This window comes from Triticum aestivum, chromosome 3D (genome assembly GCF_018294505.1).
Source record: "Triticum aestivum cultivar Chinese Spring chromosome 3D, IWGSC CS RefSeq v2.1, whole genome shotgun sequence".
Classification (NCBI taxonomy): Eukaryota; Viridiplantae; Streptophyta; class Magnoliopsida; order Poales; family Poaceae; genus Triticum; species Triticum aestivum.
In genome coordinates this window covers 111,680,735-111,699,890 of record NC_057802.1, presented here as the reverse complement: position 1 = coordinate 111,699,890, position 19,156 = coordinate 111,680,735, and the positions used below count along the sequence as shown (strand labels likewise).

Below are 19,156 nucleotides of genomic sequence, written 5' to 3'. Positions count from 1 at the left end.
ATGGTTAAAAGAGCTTGTACCGTGCCACTGACTCGCTGATGGCGCATGTAAGACAGGCAGATGGCAGAGTAGTACTAATGACACACACAGACACACAGCCTTTTCCTTGTGACAATCTTTGCCTTGCGCAGTGATAGGTAGATACAGACGGCTAGGAAAGCTGCATCTGCTGCTGCTGCCATGCATGCTGCCTCCTCCTGCCCTGGCTTGCTGCTGCAGCGGCAGGGACGAAAGAGACCCAACAGATCACATGGATAGGGCTAGGAGAGAATGGATGTACTGTAGTGAACTATAGAGTGAGGCCATCCCATCCATGCCATGCGAGCTTGCGGTTGTATAGGAGTATTTTTGAAGCTTAAAAGTTTGCATTAAATAAATCCCTTTTGGTTGTTTTGAGCAAGTTCTTTCTCAGCTCCAACAAGTCTTTTAAAAAGAGAGAATGGATAAAAATAAGAAGCTTGGATTTGGTTGCACGGCATAATGTAATATGAATAAACAAAAGATGTTAAGGGAAGATACTCCACGACAGGCACCAATCAACATCTGCTTATAGTAGTGACAGTAAAGAAAGGAAGAGCGAACAATGGAAAGATGATGTTGTGACCAAAAAGGATGGAAAGATAAAGATGGAGTGATAGACTCCTCTCCCCATCCAACATCCATTTATAAGTTTGAGAATAACATCTAGTAGTAGCATACAGCAACAAGTGAAAGAAAGAAAGCAATCGAGCTTGACCTACAGCAAACTACAACATCAACTACACCTAATGCAATGCCACAAAGAGGCTGGCTCACCAGCTTGCTGTGTCGCTGCACTCTCACAAGCCTAATTCTAAGAAGCTCCGAGTGATCTTGAAGCAAAAGACAATGACACACGTAGCAGAAGAGATGGAAAACCAACCAACCAACCAACCAGACGTAGAACCAGCTCCGAATTTCGCTCCTCCTAGTTGCAATGCAATCACCAGCTCCTATAAATGATGAAGCGGAATCAAATTAGCACCCTGCAAGAGGATGAAGAACCAATCAGGAATCGCGCGTTCAAGGAAGGGTCGACGGCAATGCAGTAATGGAGAACAGGCAGAATTATAGTACAACAGTACAAGTCAGTTAGGACATAAGTAAGAATTCTCACAGTGATGCAAGTGGAGGAGCTGATGGCCGATGTCGTTGCTGGTACACTGTGGAGGTTGGTGGTGAAGTCATCTGTCATCCACTGCTGCTGTCAGTGGTGGGAAGCCGAGGAGACGGACGGCGGCTTGTCGCCATTGCCGCCGTTGTGCTCCTCGTTGCCCTGCATCCTCGCGGGGACGCGGAATCCGGAGAAGCTGACGCCGGGACCGAACCCGATTGCCGACACGGAAGGGTTCAAGCCCCCTTGGTGCTGCTGCTGCTGCTGCATCGGGTTGTTGTCGTCAGCTTCGACGGTCTCCGGCCATCCTCGGTCGGAGGGCTGGTTACTGGACTGAAGGGGACCCCTCTGGAAGAAGAACTGGCTCTGGCCACTCAGCGCCGCTTGCATATGCGCCGCCTGCTGCGACACGTTGAACAAGTAGCCGCCAGTGCTCCCGCCGCCTGGGTCGGGCACGTTCCACGGCATCATGCGCTGGCTCGCCGCCTGCTCGGCCCACATGGCGCCGCCGCCGCCAAATGAGTAACTGGCCGCGCCGGGGAATAGTGTCTGCTGGGCGGTGCCGTTGCCGTCGTGGCCATCCGGCCGGTGCTGCTCCTGCTGGTGGTGGTGGTGGTGAAACATGGGGTCTGGTAAAGGCTGCAGCGACAGCCGGAGTTCTTGGCTCTGGCTGCCGGTTCGCGACAGGAGGTCCGGTGTGTAGCCTTGAAAACCCATGGCCGACGAGTGCGCAGCCACAGTGGACGACGACGGCTCCCCGCCTGCGGTCCCGCCCATGGGGAAGAACGACTTGATCGTGTCCGCGATGGAGTCCGAGTCGAGCGACGGCGGGAGGAAGCTGATGCCGCCCGTGGCTCCTCCAGCGCCACCAGAGCCGGCGAAGTCGAAGGACGAGTGCGCGATGGTGATGGCCTGCGCCTGGTCGTCTGAGTTGTCGGCGGAGTCAGGCTGGGTCGAGGAGGACGGCGGCGCGGCGGCATTGCTGGAGGCAGGGGCGACGGCCGTGGGCTGCCAAGCCGGAAGGGTGTCGAGGTTGTCGATGGCGTCCTTGGCGTTCTTGATGAGCCAATCGACGGCCTTGCTGGGGCGGTCGTAGCCCAGCCGGTCTTGCACGTCGTAGAACTGGATGGCCGTGTGTGCCGACAGCCGGACGCGCCGGTCGCGAGGCCCGCGCGCCGTGCAGACCTTGCTGTGCCGGTCTTTCCGCCCCGTGGAGCGCACAATGTGCCCTCCCTGCACTGCCACGATCTCCCCGCCTCCGCCGCCCCTCACCCGCGCAGGCGTCGCCGGCACCATCTCGCCGCCTCGTCCTCCTCGCGCCCGCGTCTGGGATGCCGCGGGCGCCTGCGCCTGCGCCGTGAATTGATGCATGTGATGGTGGTGGCTCCCGGCGCCTCCGAAAGACAGGAGCTGCGTCTGGAGCCCGTGGTGATGATGGGACTGGCCGGCATCGCCCATGGGCGCGAGAAGGGCATACTCGGCGGACGAGCCCGGTTGCCTCACGGACGTGGCCTGGAGGTGCGAGAGCTGGAAGACGGGGGCGGGCGGAGGTTCTTGGTCCTGCTGCACTTGTTGGTGCAGCTGCAGCAGCCGGTAGTGGTGGTGCTGTTGCTGCTGCTGCTGCTGCTCCTCATCCGCAGCCTCCTGCTGCCCGCCGCCGCCACCTCCACCTCCACCTCCTCTTCCTCCTGCGCCGTCGCCTCCGTGAGGACCCCGGTGGTGGTGCCTCGGATCCAGATCCCCCGTCTGCAGCTTCGCCCCCGCTACTGCTGCTGCTCCAATGCGCGTCCATCCAGCTCGCCGGATCCCATAACTAGGAGGAAAAAGCAGCAGGAAAAACCATGAGAAGAATCAAGGCGGAGGGTGCATGAGGGAGGGAGGGGGAACAGCGGTGGGCAAGGGACTGACCCAGGAGAGGAGTGGGGGACTGAACTAGAAGCAATCTGATGGATTGGACATCACATTTTAGCAGGGGGGACGGCGGCGGGGGGGGAGGGAGGCAAAAGCTTTTGCTGCTGGCTTCCTCTCTCCTCTTGGGTGTGGTGTGGGAGCTTTGGAGAGCAGGAGGCAGCAGAAGGGAGGCAGGAAAACAGGATGATAAGAGCAGGATTTGGGATTTAGTGAGGAGAGAGAGTTTGTTTCACTCCTTGCTGCTGCCGCTCCCTGTCAATGTGCGTATGCGTGTAGGCGCAGGGCAGAAAAGAGAGAGCCTTTTTTTTAGAGAGGAGAGAGACTGCTTGCTTGCTTGCTCAGCGGTGTGGGAACATCCGAGCTGAGCCGAGTGAGGGCTGCTGGCAGGAGGCTGGAGCCGGGAAAGCCAATTTGGGGGGTGCTGCTCCAGTTGAGTGTGCAGGTTTTGCATGTGTAGCTGGTTACTTTTCTAATTTGGGAAAACGGTATAGACATGATGATGTGTTCATGTGGTGAAAAATTTACGGCCTGTTCTTTGTGTGTGTTGCTGAAATGACCCTGTTGGTTCTGCAATTCATGTAACCAATGCTCAAATGGGAGGGCCAAATAAAAACTATTGGAAATTCCAATTGTGAAACAGCATATATGCGCTTGTACGATTGCGCATTTGGCTATTTTTTAAATGTTGATAGAGTGTTGCGGCTGTTTTGAAATGCTTGTGTTCTTAGAAATAGGTGGTTCCTCTTGTTTCTAGCCCCACCTTGCTAAAAGTGTTGTTACCAAGATTTTGATCCCTCCTTTCCCAGCAATAATAATGGCATTTTCTCTTTTGAGGATAAAATAATAATGGCATTGTTGCTGGGCATGGTATGGGGGAAAATCTAGTCGTTCCAAGTTTAGTTCCATGCCGGAGCATATTCTTCGGCCCCCTTTTTCTTTAAATCTTTTTTTATTAGAGGTCAACAAAATTGCCCTCCGACAGTACCTTCTTTCCCTTGGCGCAAAATTGAACATGGGCTCATTCTCAAAGAAAAATGAACATTGGCAAAAGGGCAACGATAGGCACCGGCGCACGTTCGGCCGGACGCACGCTAACTGTCCGATCGGCCCATCCTAAGCCATTAGATCCTTATCCATCCAGGTCGTCTTCTTCCTTCCCCCGCTTCTTCTCCGCACGTAGGTTGTTGTATGGCAGTCGCCCTCTCCCACGCACCCCACAACAGCCGTTCCCACCCTCTCCTCTTTGCTTTATCCCCACCGACGCTCGCCACGCGACTCCGGCGGGAGCTCACGGCTTGTAGTAGACCGACGCCTTCACGTCTTCTGCGAGACCTCGCCATGCCATGCACTCGCATCCTGTTCCAGCGCGGGAGGTCGCCTCCCCGAACATCTATGGCGCCATCGTCCAAACAGCCCCCTGCATCTCGTTGTTGCAGCTTGGCGCCCTGATCCTATTCGTCGAAACTCGTCGTGGTCACTGTTGCCGGGCACCGTTTCACCTTGGTAGCAAAAAACTCAGCGGTAGAAGCTTTCTTCTTGTCAGATGCAACAAATAAGGACGTCCGTCTTCGTCGCCTCAGAAACCAAAATCAAATGATGCAGCAAAATCACATGCCTAGTTCCAGCTCTAGTTTTGCTGGTTGTAGCAAAAAACTTCGCTGCGTGGAAGCTTCTGTGGTTCTCGGTTGCAACGAAAAACATGACTTCACCGTGGCCGATGGAGAAAAACCGCCCCAGCCAATTGCAGCGAAACCATATGCTGGTTCCAGCTCTGGATTTGACGGTTCCAACAAATCATGTGCTCCGTCGCCGTTGCCACAAAAAAACACTCCGACGATGCAGCAAAAGCATTAGTTGGTTCCAGCTCTGGCTTAACAGGTTGTAGAAAAACAAAAGGCAGGTTCCAGGTTCCTGGTCACTAGTTCCGCCAGTCACCGTGGTAACAAAAAAGCTCGCCAGTAGAAGCTTTTGCCATGTAGGTTGCAACAAATGACGAAGTCCGCCGTCGTTGCCGCAGAAAACACTTTGGACGATGCAACAAAACCACATACTGGTTCCAGCTCTAGATTTACCGGCTGTAGCAAACCAGATGCTGGTTCCAGCATCCCTGCGTTTCACGGGTGTACCCTTCGCCTTGCAAGGTATGTAGCTCGCCGCCGGAGTTGGAGAAGGTGCACCGGTAAATCACGGATAAAAAGGCGGCCGTGCACGTGGGTATATTGCCGCGCGGGGGGGGGGGGGGGACGACCTCGCCGGCGAGATGTAGCTACAGCGGTAAAAGCTTGATGCAGGGGTGGACGGAAGGCTCGCCGGCGAGATGCAGATTGCAGCGATCACCCGCGTCACCTCCGTCGGGCGCGCCCGACCACCATGGTTCCAGCACAAGGAACGAGAGGTAGGGATGGATGGATGGATGCGCGCAAGGAGGGGGTGAGCGTTTCGCGTCCGAGAAAAAAAAAGCTAGATCGAGTGGCCCGCGCGTGACCGGGGCAACGGTTCGGCCGGCGCGTCGTGTACAAGGGTTTCCCTTGGCAAAGTTAGAGCATGGAATTATACGGAGGCTAGGCAACAACACTTCCAACAGCACTTGGCGTGACCCACAGATTCCATGGATGTAACATCCCAAATTTTCAATTTGGAATGTTATACATAGATCATTCATTGCATAGCATATTTTATTACATTTTGACAAATCCTCGATAAATCCTAAGCAACTCAAGGACCCTCGGAGAGAGTTGGGGATTTTCTCGATTTTTCATATTTGATTTTCATCAAATAATAAAACGAGGATTTAGGTTTTAATTATTTTCTCTCCGGAAAAATATTTCAGTTAAAATAAATGAGAGGAGAAAATATGACTTCTTCAAAACAATTGAAATATTGGAGGAAAAATATTAAAATCATATATTGGATTTTATCCGGATTTTATTTGCAATTTTAATTGCATTAAAAAAATATTGCACGTTTTCAAAACTGCATTTTTGTGCCAAAGAAAATGTTCACCCTGTTCTAATTATTTTAACTAGACGGGGAAAATTTGTTTTATCTTCTTTGGATTTTTTATTTTTTTTTCTGTGATTTTTTTCGGCGAAATGTTTAAAAAAAACGCGCCGCGCCCGACTGGGCCGAGGCCTAGCCGCGCCGTCTCCTCCGCGAGCACGCCAGCGCCGCCGCGCCCGGTGTCCGGCTCGGACTCCGCCGGAGCCCCGCCGCCTTGCCCCCTCCTCCAAGCAGGCCCCACCCCCTCCTTATATACCCCGCCGCCGCCCCTCCCTCGCCACCCCGAGCCCCGCCTCGACCCGCACCCGCCGCCGCCGCCGGAGCTCGAGGAGCCGCCGCCCCGCTCGCCGAACCCCGCCGCCGGAGCCGCCCTCGCCGCCCCTCGCCGAGCCCCGCCGGAGCCAGCCGACCCCGCCGGAGCTCCGTTCCGACGAGGTACCGACTCGCCGTCGTTTGCCGGTTTTCTAAAAAAACCGTTCGTTTTTTTAAAACCCTAGATCGGTTTATTTTCTTCGGTTTTATTATTTAGTGAACGTTCACCGACCCGTTCGTTTTAACGAACGCGTTCGTCAGATTTTCTCTGTTAACGAACGTGTGTTAGTTAACCGTTCGTCAGTTTTCTTTTTTGTCGGATTTTTCTGCGATTATTTCAGATCTCGATTTCTGATCGGATCTTCGTTTTCGTCTAACTTTTCGCTCATTTATCGGAATCAGGCGATTCAAGCGCCTAGAGTTTCGTCTCGAAATTCTCTTTCCGTTTAACCTACTCAAACAAGTTTTTGCTACTGTAAAATTTGACCTAGATCCAGATAAGTAAACGAAGCTTGTTTCTTTCGCCGTTTGACTTTCGTTGCTTCGTTCGAGTTGATTCTTTTTGCAAACCGGAGTTCTTAAGTTGAACTTTCTGGTTGGATCTTTCATTCGAGTTTTACCTGTGCATTAGATGAGTACTTATTGTTTGCTTATTTGTTTGCGATAGAGTACCCGGAGTGTGCCGCTTGTTACTTCGAATCGCTAGGTTTCGCGGATCATCAGCAAGGCAAGTAACACTTTGATCATACCTTTCCATACCCAGTTTGTATTGCATTAGATCAATCCTCAAACATTGCACGGTTAGGATCTAATTAAATTGTGGGTATTGGGAAATAGTTGAGGTAGTACCTATTACCTGTTTTGTTTATCAAACCCTTGGGAGTTACTTCTATGTTGCTATATATATTGCCATGCTATGCTCGTAGACGTGGATTGGGTTTGAGTGATATTCATGACAGATGTGAGATTGTTAATAATGGTTTACTTAAGGTGGCAACTAAAACTCACATCTGGGTGGATTGAGGCACCTGGAGAACCCAGTGTTGTCTGTTTGTATAAGGACCGCCACCCAGGCTCAAAGGGATCATAAGATTATTCATGCTGGAAACTTTCGTGTGCAGCCACAAGCTATTATGGGCTCTAGCATAGTTAAGTAGGTTACATGATCTCTTGAAGAGGTGGGCTAGCAGATGCAGGGGAAAGTAGGTGTAACTGTCCATCCGGAGTAAAGAGTGATTGTTTCTGAAAGACTGTGTCTCGGTCATACGTTTCTCAAACATCATGTAGTGCGAGAATCAAGCGGAGGCAATCGAGTCTTGTGGGGAAAAGTGCGCAAACCTCTGCAGAGTGTACAAACTAATCATGGTTAGCCGTGTCCCCGGTTATGGACAACTTGAGTATCTAGTACCTGGATTATCATGTGAATCTCATCACCATGTTACTTTAATTAACTTTGTTGGGTTAATGATGACTTTTAATTGGGATTGAGATGCTGTCAACCATCTCAATGTTTAACAACCACCATGATAGTTAAATAAAATTTATTCCTTTGCAGTAGGGAAAAATTGGCTTTTCGCAAAAACTGTAAACATAGAGCTTCCCACCAGCCATATATGCATGTAGTATAGCATTATTATGTTCATTATTCTCTATGTGTTATTTTGCCAGCATATTCCATGTGCTGACCCGTTTTCGGGCTGCAACGTTTCATGTTGCAGACTTTTCAGATGACGAGTAAGGTGCCTTAGGTCGTGGTCTTCTACTCAGTGATGCCGTTGGAGTTGATGGACTCACTTATCTTCCAAGTCTTCCGCTGTTATCGTATTTAGATGGCCTTAAGCAATATTTATCATACTTATTATCTTTGGAGATATTCGATGTAATAAGTGTGTGATTGCTACTCTGTTATAAATCCTCCATTTGTACTGTGCGTGTCAGCATTACTGATCCAGGGATGACACTGGTGCACAGCAGCACAGACTATTTGAGGTCCTGTCGCTACAATGGAGCCCCACGTTTCGACCAATGATACCGAGGGGAACAGTGTCCTTACATGTCTCGGTATTTAAAAAAACTTTTGATCTATTCATATTCAATTATGGCAGTACAACGAACATAAAAATAATAATAATTACATCCAGATTCCTTGACCACCTAAAGACGACTACAAGCACTGAGACGAGCTGACGGGTGCTGCCGTCATCGTCCTTCTGCGGGAGCCAAGGAAAATTTGTTATAATAGATAGTCAGGAAGTCATTCTGCCAAGGCCCCAAGGATCAGCGCACCAGAATAGCAACCGCCGCCTATGAAGAATATCATAGAACGGACGGATCCAACCTAGAGGCACATGAACATAGACGAACCACGGACAGAACTGAGAAAAACATTAAAAGATAGATCCGCTGGAGACACACCTCCACACGCTCACCAATGATGCTAGAAGCATCACCGGGACTTAGGCTCTGCAGGAAGAATCTTATTCCGTCTTCAAGGAGACACCGCCCTCTCGTGTTCCTGAGAAGGACACAAACCCTAACAATACTCGAAGAAATATCTAAAAACAGAGCCCTCTAGTTGACAAGGGTCGGGATGAACTGCACCCTCATGTCCCTAAGGCCACCGAAGACGAGACAGACCGGCGTCTGGATCGGCGGGAAGTAGAGAAACCCTAGGCATTTTTTGGAAGTGAGGCGGCTCGTGTCTCTCGGCATTCTTAGACACGTACGATGCTTGGAACGCCCATCTGTTGCATGAACATTTTTGGAGAGCCAATGTGGAGAGTGTTTATAAAATTCTCGTGTACCCATGGCAACAAAAGAATTTGTATCATGGCAGCTGGAGTCGCTTGCCTGCTTCACGGTGAGCAGTACCCATAGGCCTCTGCGGCCGTGCACGATCACTAGCTAGTTCACGGAAAGGGCGACCAGCAGCCAACCCGATGGTCTCCAGCCTATCTAGAAATTGATTTGGAGTTTAGTAATCCCACAGAAAAATGAAGGTAATAACATGGAAGATTGCGCAGGGAGCCTTGGCGACCACGCAATGCAAAGTCTATTGTCAGATTGCAGCTCATGCTGCTTGTCCCCTTTGTGGTTGCTATGTCTTCGACTTACCTATATGTTGATCATGTCGTGAAGAATTATAATCATAACTATGCGCTATTTTGTTAATTGTCCAACGGTAATTTCTTTTGCCCACCGTTGCTATGTTTATGAGAGAGTTGCCTCTAGTGAACGTATGGCCCCCACGTCCAATTTCCATATTTACTAAAACCATTAAATTGCTTGCAGTTTTTATTTTATTATATTTGTATATTGTTTGAAATATGCCCTAAAGGTAGTAATATTATATTATTATATTTCCATTTTCATTATTAAGAGTTTATATTTCATGCTATAACTGCTATTATCTTGGAATATGCGACTCAGTGGAAAAACTCATGTGCATGTGTGGAATGATAAACGATAAAGAATAGGTTCCTTGTCTTGCCTCTAAAACTGGCTCAAGTGTTGTTGACGATCATGTTTTTCTGGATCTTAGGATATCACTAAATGTAATGATAGTCCTAAAACAAACTTGAGAGTATGACGTTAGGAGAACAATCATATTGAATCGACCCAAACTTGTTTGTTATAGTTTGAGATAATATTGTCTGAAATCAATTGTTATAACACAGACTGTTAGCATGTCTTTTAGTTCCGCAAACTATGAGAGTATCCTAGTCAGTTCCTACAGTACGGTGAACTTTGGGGTTGCCCAAACGTCATCTGTAACACGGTGATCATAACATCAACTTACAGGTTCATCAGAAAGTTTGACAAGGGACTAGATAGCTCGAGAGTGGGATTTGCTCCTCCGACGATGGGGAGTTATTCTTAGGGCCCTCTCGGTGTTATGACATCAATCATCGTGTGGTCAGACATAGGTGATTATGTCACGGGGATGCCAAAACATTTCAACGAGAAAGAAGAACAAAACCGGTAATGAGAAGAATGGTATAGTGAGCAGGTGCATGACTCAGGAGGATACCGACACACCTGGGTTTTGTAAAGTATCACGAAGTAAAGGGAACATTGATACATCTCCAACGTATCTATAATTTATGAAGTATTCATGCCATGTTTACAACAATTCTATATGGTTTTTGTATGATTTGAATGGAACTAACCCGGACTGATGCTGTTTTTTGCAGAACTACCGTGGTGTTGTTTTTTGTGTAGAAATAAAAGTTCTCGGAACGGGCTAAAACTTTTTGATGCTTTTTTGGAACAAAAGAGACCCCGAAGCTTTGTGGGAGGGCCAGAAGATCCACGAGGGGCCCACAAGCCACCACTGCGCGCCTAGGGGGTGGTGGTGTTGTGGTGCCTCGTGGGCCCATCTTGATGTGAGACCGATGCCAAAAAAATCTTATAAATAAAGAAACCACCACAAATAACCCTAGAACTTCGACTACGCCGCTGCAAGCCTCTGTACATTCGAACTACCATATGGAGCCCTATTCCGGCACCCTGCCGGATTGGGAAATCATCATCGGGGGCCATCTTCATCATCCCGGCGGCCATCATGACCAGGAGGGAGTAGTTCACCCTCGGGGCTGATGGTATGCACCAGTAGCTATGTGTTTGATCTCTCTCTCTCTCTCTCTCTCTCTCTCCTGTGTTCTTGATTTGGCACGATCTTGATGTACCGCGAGCTTTGTTAGTATAGTTGGATCATATGGTGTTTCTCCCTCTCTATCTTGTTGTGATGAATTGAGTTTTTTTGACCTTATGAATTGAGTTTTTACCTTTGAGGTTTCACTGTTATCGGATTGAATACTTTATGGATTTGAGAACACTTGATGTATGTCTTGCATATGAATACCCTAGTGACAATGGGGTGTTCTATTGATTCACTTGATGTATGTTTTGGCACTCAACTCGCGGATTCCCGAGGCGACATTGGGGTAATCTATGCATAGGGGTTGATGCACATTTTCGTCCTACTTTCTCCAGTAGAAATCTTGGGGCACTCTTTGAAATTCTTTGTGTTGGATTGAATATTATGAATATAAAGTTGTTTGATTCATATCGTATAATTAACCCACGGATACTTGTGGTGATATTGGAGTATCTAGGTGACATTACACTACAAAAAACAGACACACCCGTGACATTTTGGGACGAATGAATTTTTTTCTGTCATGCTTATGACATTTCTATGACGATAATTGTGACAAAATGACGTATCATCATAGATGTGGTGGGCTCCTACTTCTATGAAAAAAATCATGACAGAAAATGGGCTTTTCGTCCTAGGCGGGCCGGAGACGCACCTGCATGACATTCTTTGGGCAGTCCATGACGGAAAAAATCGTGGTAGAAGCGAGGGCGAGGAAAATATCAGGGAGTTCCTGGTTACGGTGGGTGGTCGTGGCCGAGCGATGCACTGTGGTTTGCGTGTTTCTCTCTCGTACGCGCGTGTGTGCGAGGCGTTGGCTAACTAAAACCGAGCGATCGCACAGCTAGCTACGTTACTGAACCCGAGCGATCGATCCCTTGGCTGTTAACTGAACCCAAGCGATTCATTCACTGCTAACTAAACCTGAGTGATTCCTTTGCTGCTGCAGCTAATTGAACCCGAGCGATCGATCACTGTTGCTGCTTACTGAAGCCGATCGAGCCCCAGTGCGAGACGTAGCCAGCCGGTGTCGGGTTGCCTCTCGACGAACAATGGTCGTTGCTACCGTGTGTGTGGTACGTAGAACGAGTCGAGACGTGGTGAGTCGAGCCGGTAGGTTGGCTGTGGATAATAGTTACTGGTGGGGGTTGGATGAACAGGACCCCGTGGTAGTAGGTCGTTGCCGCTCGGATGAACAGGACCCCGAGGAGGCCGCCGCACCCCAGCCGGTTGGGTGGATGAACAGGACCCCGTGGAGGCTCTATGAACAGTCGCCGGTGGAGGCTGGATGAACAGTAGCCCGTGGATGAACAGTAGCAGGTGGAGGCTGGAGGAAGTCAACGGTGGATGAACAGTAGCTCGTGGAGGCTGGAGCGAGGCAATAGACGGTGGATGAACAGTGGGCCGTGGAGTCCCATTTTGCAGTACGCCACACCCCTCCCGATCAACAGGACCCCGTTTTGACCGTAGGAGCTCGCACACAAGTCCGTTTCATACGTTTTGAGGTACGCCAGGCCCTTCCAATGAACAAGACCCCATTTCGACCGTAAGCGGTCGAACAGAAGGCCGTTTCCTCCATTCTGCGGTACGCCAGACCCCATTTCGGCTGTTCCGTCCAAGTCGGTTGGCTCCTGATGAACACAACACATTCCGTTGCCTCTCGATGAACACGACACAGTTTCTCCGTTTCGATCCAGCCAGTTGGCTTTCGATGAATAGGACGTCGTTGCTGCCGTCCGTTTCCTCTCCATGTACACGTGCCCTGGCCGTACGTATGCGCGAGTAGCTAGGCTATCGAGACCCCGCCCATATGTACGTACATGGCCATATTTTTTGCATGTGGCTGTACGTACGTGTACACGGTTTACAAGGGACTTCCTGAACTGCTACGTCGGGGGCTCTAGTACTACATGTGCCGCTGCTTGCTCGGCCAAGGTTCATCATTGCAGAGACACCGGTCGACCAGTATGTACGTACACGTTCACGACCAGACAGAAAATGCTACATACGCTTCGACCGGGTGGGTCCCAACTGTCAGGGAGGATAAGGACGCACTTCCCTGCGTGTGAAGATATAGCTGGTCGGTCCCAGCTGTCAGGGGGAAGAATCATTTTTCCCGTAATATGGACGCACTTTCTTGCGTGCGAAGATGTCACTACAAGAAATATGTCAACTTGTGACCCTCACTATTGGCCGCTGAAAGGTCATAGTTTTTCATTTGCGACCTTTTTTTGACCAAAAACAGAAGGTCAAAAGCTGGCAGTCGTAAACTGAAATTAACGACCTTCTGTAAAAGGTCGTTGGTTCTTTGACCAAAATTTTGGTCACTAGCAACCTCCCCAGACCACGTAGGCATCCAGCGTGGCAAGCTGATGTGGCACAAGAATCAGCCTGGTCTGATTCGATGGTTTACATGGGCCGAGCCCAACAATTCAGCCTATTTGTTTTTTTCTCATATTAATTTTGGTCAGGTAGATGGGCCAAGCCCAAGAATTAAGCCTTCTCATTTTTGGGCCATGGCCTTTTCGGCTAAACAGTTTTATTTTTCGTTTTTCAAAAAAATCCTCTAGTTAGATGGGTCCCAGAGGTCAAGTTCTAGTAAGTGGGCCCCTTTTGTCAATGCCTTTTTCTTCTGATTTTGATTTGACAGTAAATAAATAATCAATATTTAAATCAACACAGACATAAAACATAAGAAATACTTCAAGTAACAGCAACCAGAATCAATCTGTATACAGTGACAATCAATGTTACAATCTCTACAAATATTGGGATCCTGCTCCAGTCATCGCACAGGTACAAATTCTACTAGTGTAATAACTATACAAGTAGAATCACTGTTAAACATATGCAGTGACAATCGGCAGAAACTGGGCCCCTGCTCCAATCATATGAAACATATGCATGACTCAATGGGCGACCATACTTGACTAGGCCATGACCTTCATTACACTGGACTAACAGAATTGCAATATGAACTATCATCATGCCTTCCACGGTCGCCCTGTTACATGAACCAGAAGAAAAGAATCAAAAAAATTGGGGCCAATATATTATGAACAAACCAATCAAAAAACAAACAAGTTCTTTAGAATGATAAGACAAATTCAGCTAGTACAATGCTTTCATTCTCCAGCAAGTTAAAATGAGATAATCATTCATACAAGAAAGGTGACGAAAGAAAATAGAGCATTTTACTCATAGCATGCAAAGTATCAATATTCTGATAAACATATACAAGTGTAAATGTCAACTATATTACACCCAAATGAATGACTACTTGTGGAATAAATATGTTAAACTAGGTTAGTTGTAACGGAGAGGGGCTGACTTACATTGGCCGTAGTGGTCGATTGTGGCCTGAACAAATCTGTTGTAGTCGTCGGGGTCTGCGACGTCCCCCGGGAGAATGATCACGTCCGGCGCGCCGAGCTTGAAGGCACGGTTGGCGACCTGCCACAGGCTCCACTCCTCCTTGCTACCAGGGCAAGGCATGCCCCCTTGGCGGCGTGCTGGTAAGCCAGTTGCTGCATGCAGAAGAGAAGATCCCAAGTTGTTTGGAGTTAACAACGAAAGTACTGTATAATGTTTAGAACATGTATATTCAATATGACAAGTAAAGCAGAGTTCTAGCAGAGTAGCATAAGAAGCAGAGGAATTCTGATTCTCTAACAAGAGGAAACGGAGTTGTCCTGTGCAACGAGAGGAATTCTGATTCTGTAACAAGAGGTAGAATTAGCATCACTAGCTCTATTGCTGTTGTTTGCATATTACATAAGTAGTTGTCTGCCTAAGTAAAGAGAGGTATATGCAACAAGAACACGCAATGTGATGACAGTATGAGTGCACTATAACTCTGGAAGTAAAAATAACATAAATTCATTTGGGCTGATTTGTACACAGCCAAGAAAAACTTCTTACAAATAAATTCATGGAAACGTATCATCCTTTTAGTCCCTCACCCATATCTCCTAGTAGTATTACATAATGCCTAGTGAGTGATCTAGCAATGTACTGTACAAGAGAGTATATATGTGTACGGATTCCTGCAGCCAGCTTCTATCAGTAACATGCATGCATATATTGAAGTAAACGTAACAGAGAGTATCTTTGGAAACATTCAAAATATATTCAATGTTGGAGCTGCATCTTACAACTCAAGGAGCCACATGAAATCCATGGAAGGACCTTACTATGACAATTCACTTGTATAGTCCTGCCTCATGTGCATAATGCCGTTGCAAACAATTTAGATAGTGTTTATATATAGATAGAAAGAAGCGCTTGATCAACAAGCTGCTGTAATAGTGTGTATATATATAGATAGTGTGTATATATAGATAGATAGTGCACCAATAATTTTTTAGAAGGTAACTGAACTTCTGTGCACACATTTAGATAGAAAGAAGCTCTTGATCAACAAGCTGCTGTAATAGTGTAGATATAGAAATGCTAACAACATGAATGTTCCATCAGGCCATGATCAACTACTCCAAACCATTACATGCTTTGCAAGAAAATAATAGAAAAAAGTAATCAGCAGATGACACAATGAACAAGTGAAGGCTTTAAATATCTCCCTTTCAAAGATTCAAGTCGATGAAGACATGTAGTACAAGGAGGAGCAGCCTTGCATCATCGTTTTCTCAGATCGACGCTGGAAAGTGTGCTGCTATACCATGATCAGAACCCGCACGACACAGCCTCTCTGTCCCCCACCTCAACTCGCCCATGCTGCTACTGCAGTTGGATGTAAGTGTGTAAATACAACATACTTTGCATCATGTATCTAGACTATAGCATCTTGCAGCTAGCAGTACATGAATTCAACTCAATAGTATAATAAACATCCGCTGGAAGTTGTCAGCTCAAACATTTCTTAGTTTTTTCAGAGAAAATAGGCAGGAATTAAGACCCAAATGTGCATGTATAACCAAAACATATAACAACCAGAAGCTATCAGAATAAATCATAGAGGCTGGCCGAACTAATTGGCGCACTCAAACGATACAAGAGAGCGGCCCGGTGAACAGCTAAGCAAGCATACACAACAAGTAAAACTACATCACCAAGGCAAGTCATGTACAAATTGTTGACAGTAAGATGCAGGGACATGTTAATTTAGTGTTCAGCAGCATTGTCAAGCCACATTAACTCTGTGAAACAATACAAATCACTGGTGATGTTGAATCACGTACAATAAATGTCCAAATCAGACTATGAAATATCTGTGACAACAGACAAATGATCACCGCATGGTCATATCAAATCAACTGCAGCCTAGCTATAACTATCAGGCACACCAAGAAAAATCTGCACAGAAACTATCAACAAAGATGCAGTAGCCGAATCCAGCATCCAATCAATTCAGAACACAAATCATATACGCCCTATCTAGAGAGGCTTAGAGCACACGGGTGTGTTCTTGCACCTGTACAGAGTGCTACTGACTGACCCCAAAACAGAGCATCATCGCAGTAAAACACTTCACCAGGAGCCATGATGCATCACAGACATGACCTACCATCCCGAGATCTCGGTTCTCACGGGAAGGAAGCAAGCAAGCAAGAAGAATAGATCTGGCGGAGGGAGGGAGCGAGTGCTTTACCCTGAGGCGCTCGGAGAGGACGGAGGGCGTGATCTGCGTAGGTGGCCTGGTCGAGGAGCACCACGTTGTGCACCGCGTTGTTCATCAGGGCGGAGAAGAATCGCCGGCGCCACGTTGGAGTTGGAGGGGACACCACCCTCGAAACCCTAGCCATGGGAAGGTGTCGTGGCTGAGCTCTTGATGGTCAGAGGGTAAAGACGCGAGAGAGGGGAGCAGCACCTTGGCGCCGGTCATGGTGTCGAGCGCGAGGAGGGAGTCCTTGATGGAGCGCATGAGGTCCTGCTGCGACGAACGCGGCCGCGACGCCGCATGGAAGAAGGACATCTAGCTTCTGGGCTCCGGTGCGAGCGGCGGGGGGGGGGGGGGGGCGGGGGCCTCGGCCTACTGGGCGTGCCGCGGGGGAGGGGCCGGCGGCGGCGAGGAACCGACCGTGGTCGTTCGGGAGGGAGGCAGATCTCTCTGGTCTGGCGTTAGGGAGAGAGGCGGAGAGGAAGACGACCGACTGCGGCCTCCGAGAACGATGAGGCCGCCGTCGTCGCCGTGGAGGAGGAGTGCAGGTGTGGGTTAGGGTTTGGGAGGGACGAGGCGGTGGCGGTGTGGGAGGGATGGGATCGGGGGTGGTTGGGAGACGAGAGGGGGTGTGGGAGGGATGGGATCGGGGTGGGTGGGTCTGTGGGGTTTCCCCTTTTCATTTTCTTTTTTCTTTTTTGTTATCTATAGATAAATGGATGGATGGATGTGGGATGATGGATGGATGGATGGGCGCCATGTCATCAATCCGTGTCAAACCAACTCCAGCAATGGGAATAGAGTATATGTGATTTGTGTTTTTTCTTTTGTTTTTTCTTCTACTTTTACACATGAAAAATAAAAAAAATGGTCTCACATTGTGCACAAGTTTGTATCTTGAATGACAAACAATGTTGACTAAGGAATTTTTCATTTTCTTTGCATGAAAAAATCATTTTCCATTTTTCGAATGCCCAAAATGCGGTTTTCTTGTGAAGAACCTACCAAATAATTGTTGCAAAATTGGACCAAATCAATTTTCTAAAATACTAGGCCATATTTAATTCACAATTGACCAAATGGTTGGGTGTCAAAAGCTTTTATCCACCTCTCGTGAAAAAGACAAATTTCTGCCGATTCAGTTGGAAGCGGGTCAAATTTGAACTGCGGCTGCCGCATAGTTTGCTATTTATTTTTCCCAAAAATCTTTTTTAGGTACAAAAGTATCTATTTAATCAGAGAAACACCAAAAGGTTTCCAAGATTCAACCACTACCTATGAACGGTCATGCCCGCCGTTTTGACCGCATTTTGAAACGGGCATAAAAAATTAAAAAAAATCAAAAATTGGAAAACCTTCGCATTGTGTCATTATATGTGACCAAGTTTCCAGAAAAATAATAAACTTGTAATATGGCAATTACTTCAAAAAAGTGTTCTCAGAAATGAGCTATCATGCGTGAAAATTCATGGCTTTCAAGCCAAATGATCAATCTTATGGCCACATTCATGGCATAGTTTGTTCAAATGATATCATATTGTGCACAAGGGTGCAGCTTGGAATTCCAAACAATGTTGCCTAAGGGAGTTTTCATTTTCTTTGCACGGAAAATTCATTTTCCATTTTCTTTGCACGGAAAATTCATTTTCCATTTTCCGAGTGCCCCAAAATGAGGGTTTTTGTGAAGGAACTACCAAATAAATTTTGTAAAAATGGACCAAATCAATTTTATAAAATACTAGGCCATGTTTAATGCACAATTGACACAATGGTTGGGTGTCAAAAGCCTTGATCCACCTCTGGTGAAAAAGACAAATTTCCGGCGATTCAGCAGGAAGCGGGTCAAATTTGAACTGTAGCTGCCTCATAGTTTGCTCTTTATTTTTTTCAAAAATCATTTCTAGGTACATAAATATCTATTTAATCAGAGAAACATCAAAAGGTTTCCAAGATTCAATAAGTAGCTAGGAACGGTCAAGCCCGCCGTTTTGACCGCATTTTGAAACGGGCATAAAAAATTAAAAAATATTAAAAATTGGAAAACCATCGCATTGTGTCATCATATGTGACCAAGTTTCCAGGAAAAATAATAAACTTGTAATACAACAATTATTTTAAAAAAGTGTTCTCAGAAATGAGCTATCATGCGTGAAGATTCATGGCTTTCAAGCCAAATGATCAATCTTATGGCCACATTCATGGCATAGTTTGTTCAAACGATCTCATATTGTGCACAAGGGTGCATATTGGAATTCCAAACAATGTTGCCTAAGGGAGTTTTCATTTTCTTTGCATGGAAAATTCATTTTCCATTTTCCGAGTGCCCGAAATGAGGTTTTTTGTGAAGGAACTACCAAATAATTGTTGCAAAAATGGGCCAAATCAATTTTATAAAATAATAGGCCATGTTTAATGCACAATTGACAAAATGGTTGGGTGTAAAAAGTTTTTATCCACCTCTGGTGAAAAAGACAAATTTTCGGCGATTCAGGAGGAAGCGGGTCAAATTTGAAGTGCAGCTGCC

The 19,156-nt window shown here is 47.2% G+C and overlaps 1 protein-coding gene across 3 annotated transcripts; it reads right to left on the bottom strand.

Moving 5' to 3' along the window:
• Positions 1-597: 597 nt before the first annotated feature.
• Positions 598-3,302, bottom strand: LOC123077744 (transcription factor PCF5). 3 transcript variants are annotated; one of them, XM_044500065.1, is made up of 3 exons: positions 3,041-3,302; positions 1,136-2,945; positions 598-971 (listed from the first exon to the last, which is right to left on the bottom strand). In XM_044500065.1, exon 2 carries the CDS (start codon positions 2,588-2,590, stop codon positions 1,226-1,228), a length of 1,365 nt encoding a protein of 454 aa, XP_044356000.1. In that variant the 5' UTR covers positions 2,591-2,945; positions 3,041-3,302; the 3' UTR covers positions 598-971; positions 1,136-1,225. The 3 variants fall into 3 exon arrangements, with proteins under 3 accessions (XP_044356000.1, XP_044355998.1, XP_044355999.1); XM_044500063.1 differs by having other exon boundaries at positions 598-1,004; positions 3,041-3,284; XM_044500064.1 differs by lacking the exon at positions 3,041-3,302 and having other exon boundaries at positions 598-1,004; positions 1,136-3,034.
• Between the last annotated feature and the right edge of the window lie 15,854 nt (positions 3,303-19,156).

Excerpts from the sequence above, each read along its gene's own strand:
- LOC123077744 (XM_044500065.1), bottom strand. The coding sequence starts at position 2,590 with ATGGGCGATGCCGGCCAGTCCCATCATCACCACGGGCTCCAGACGCAG.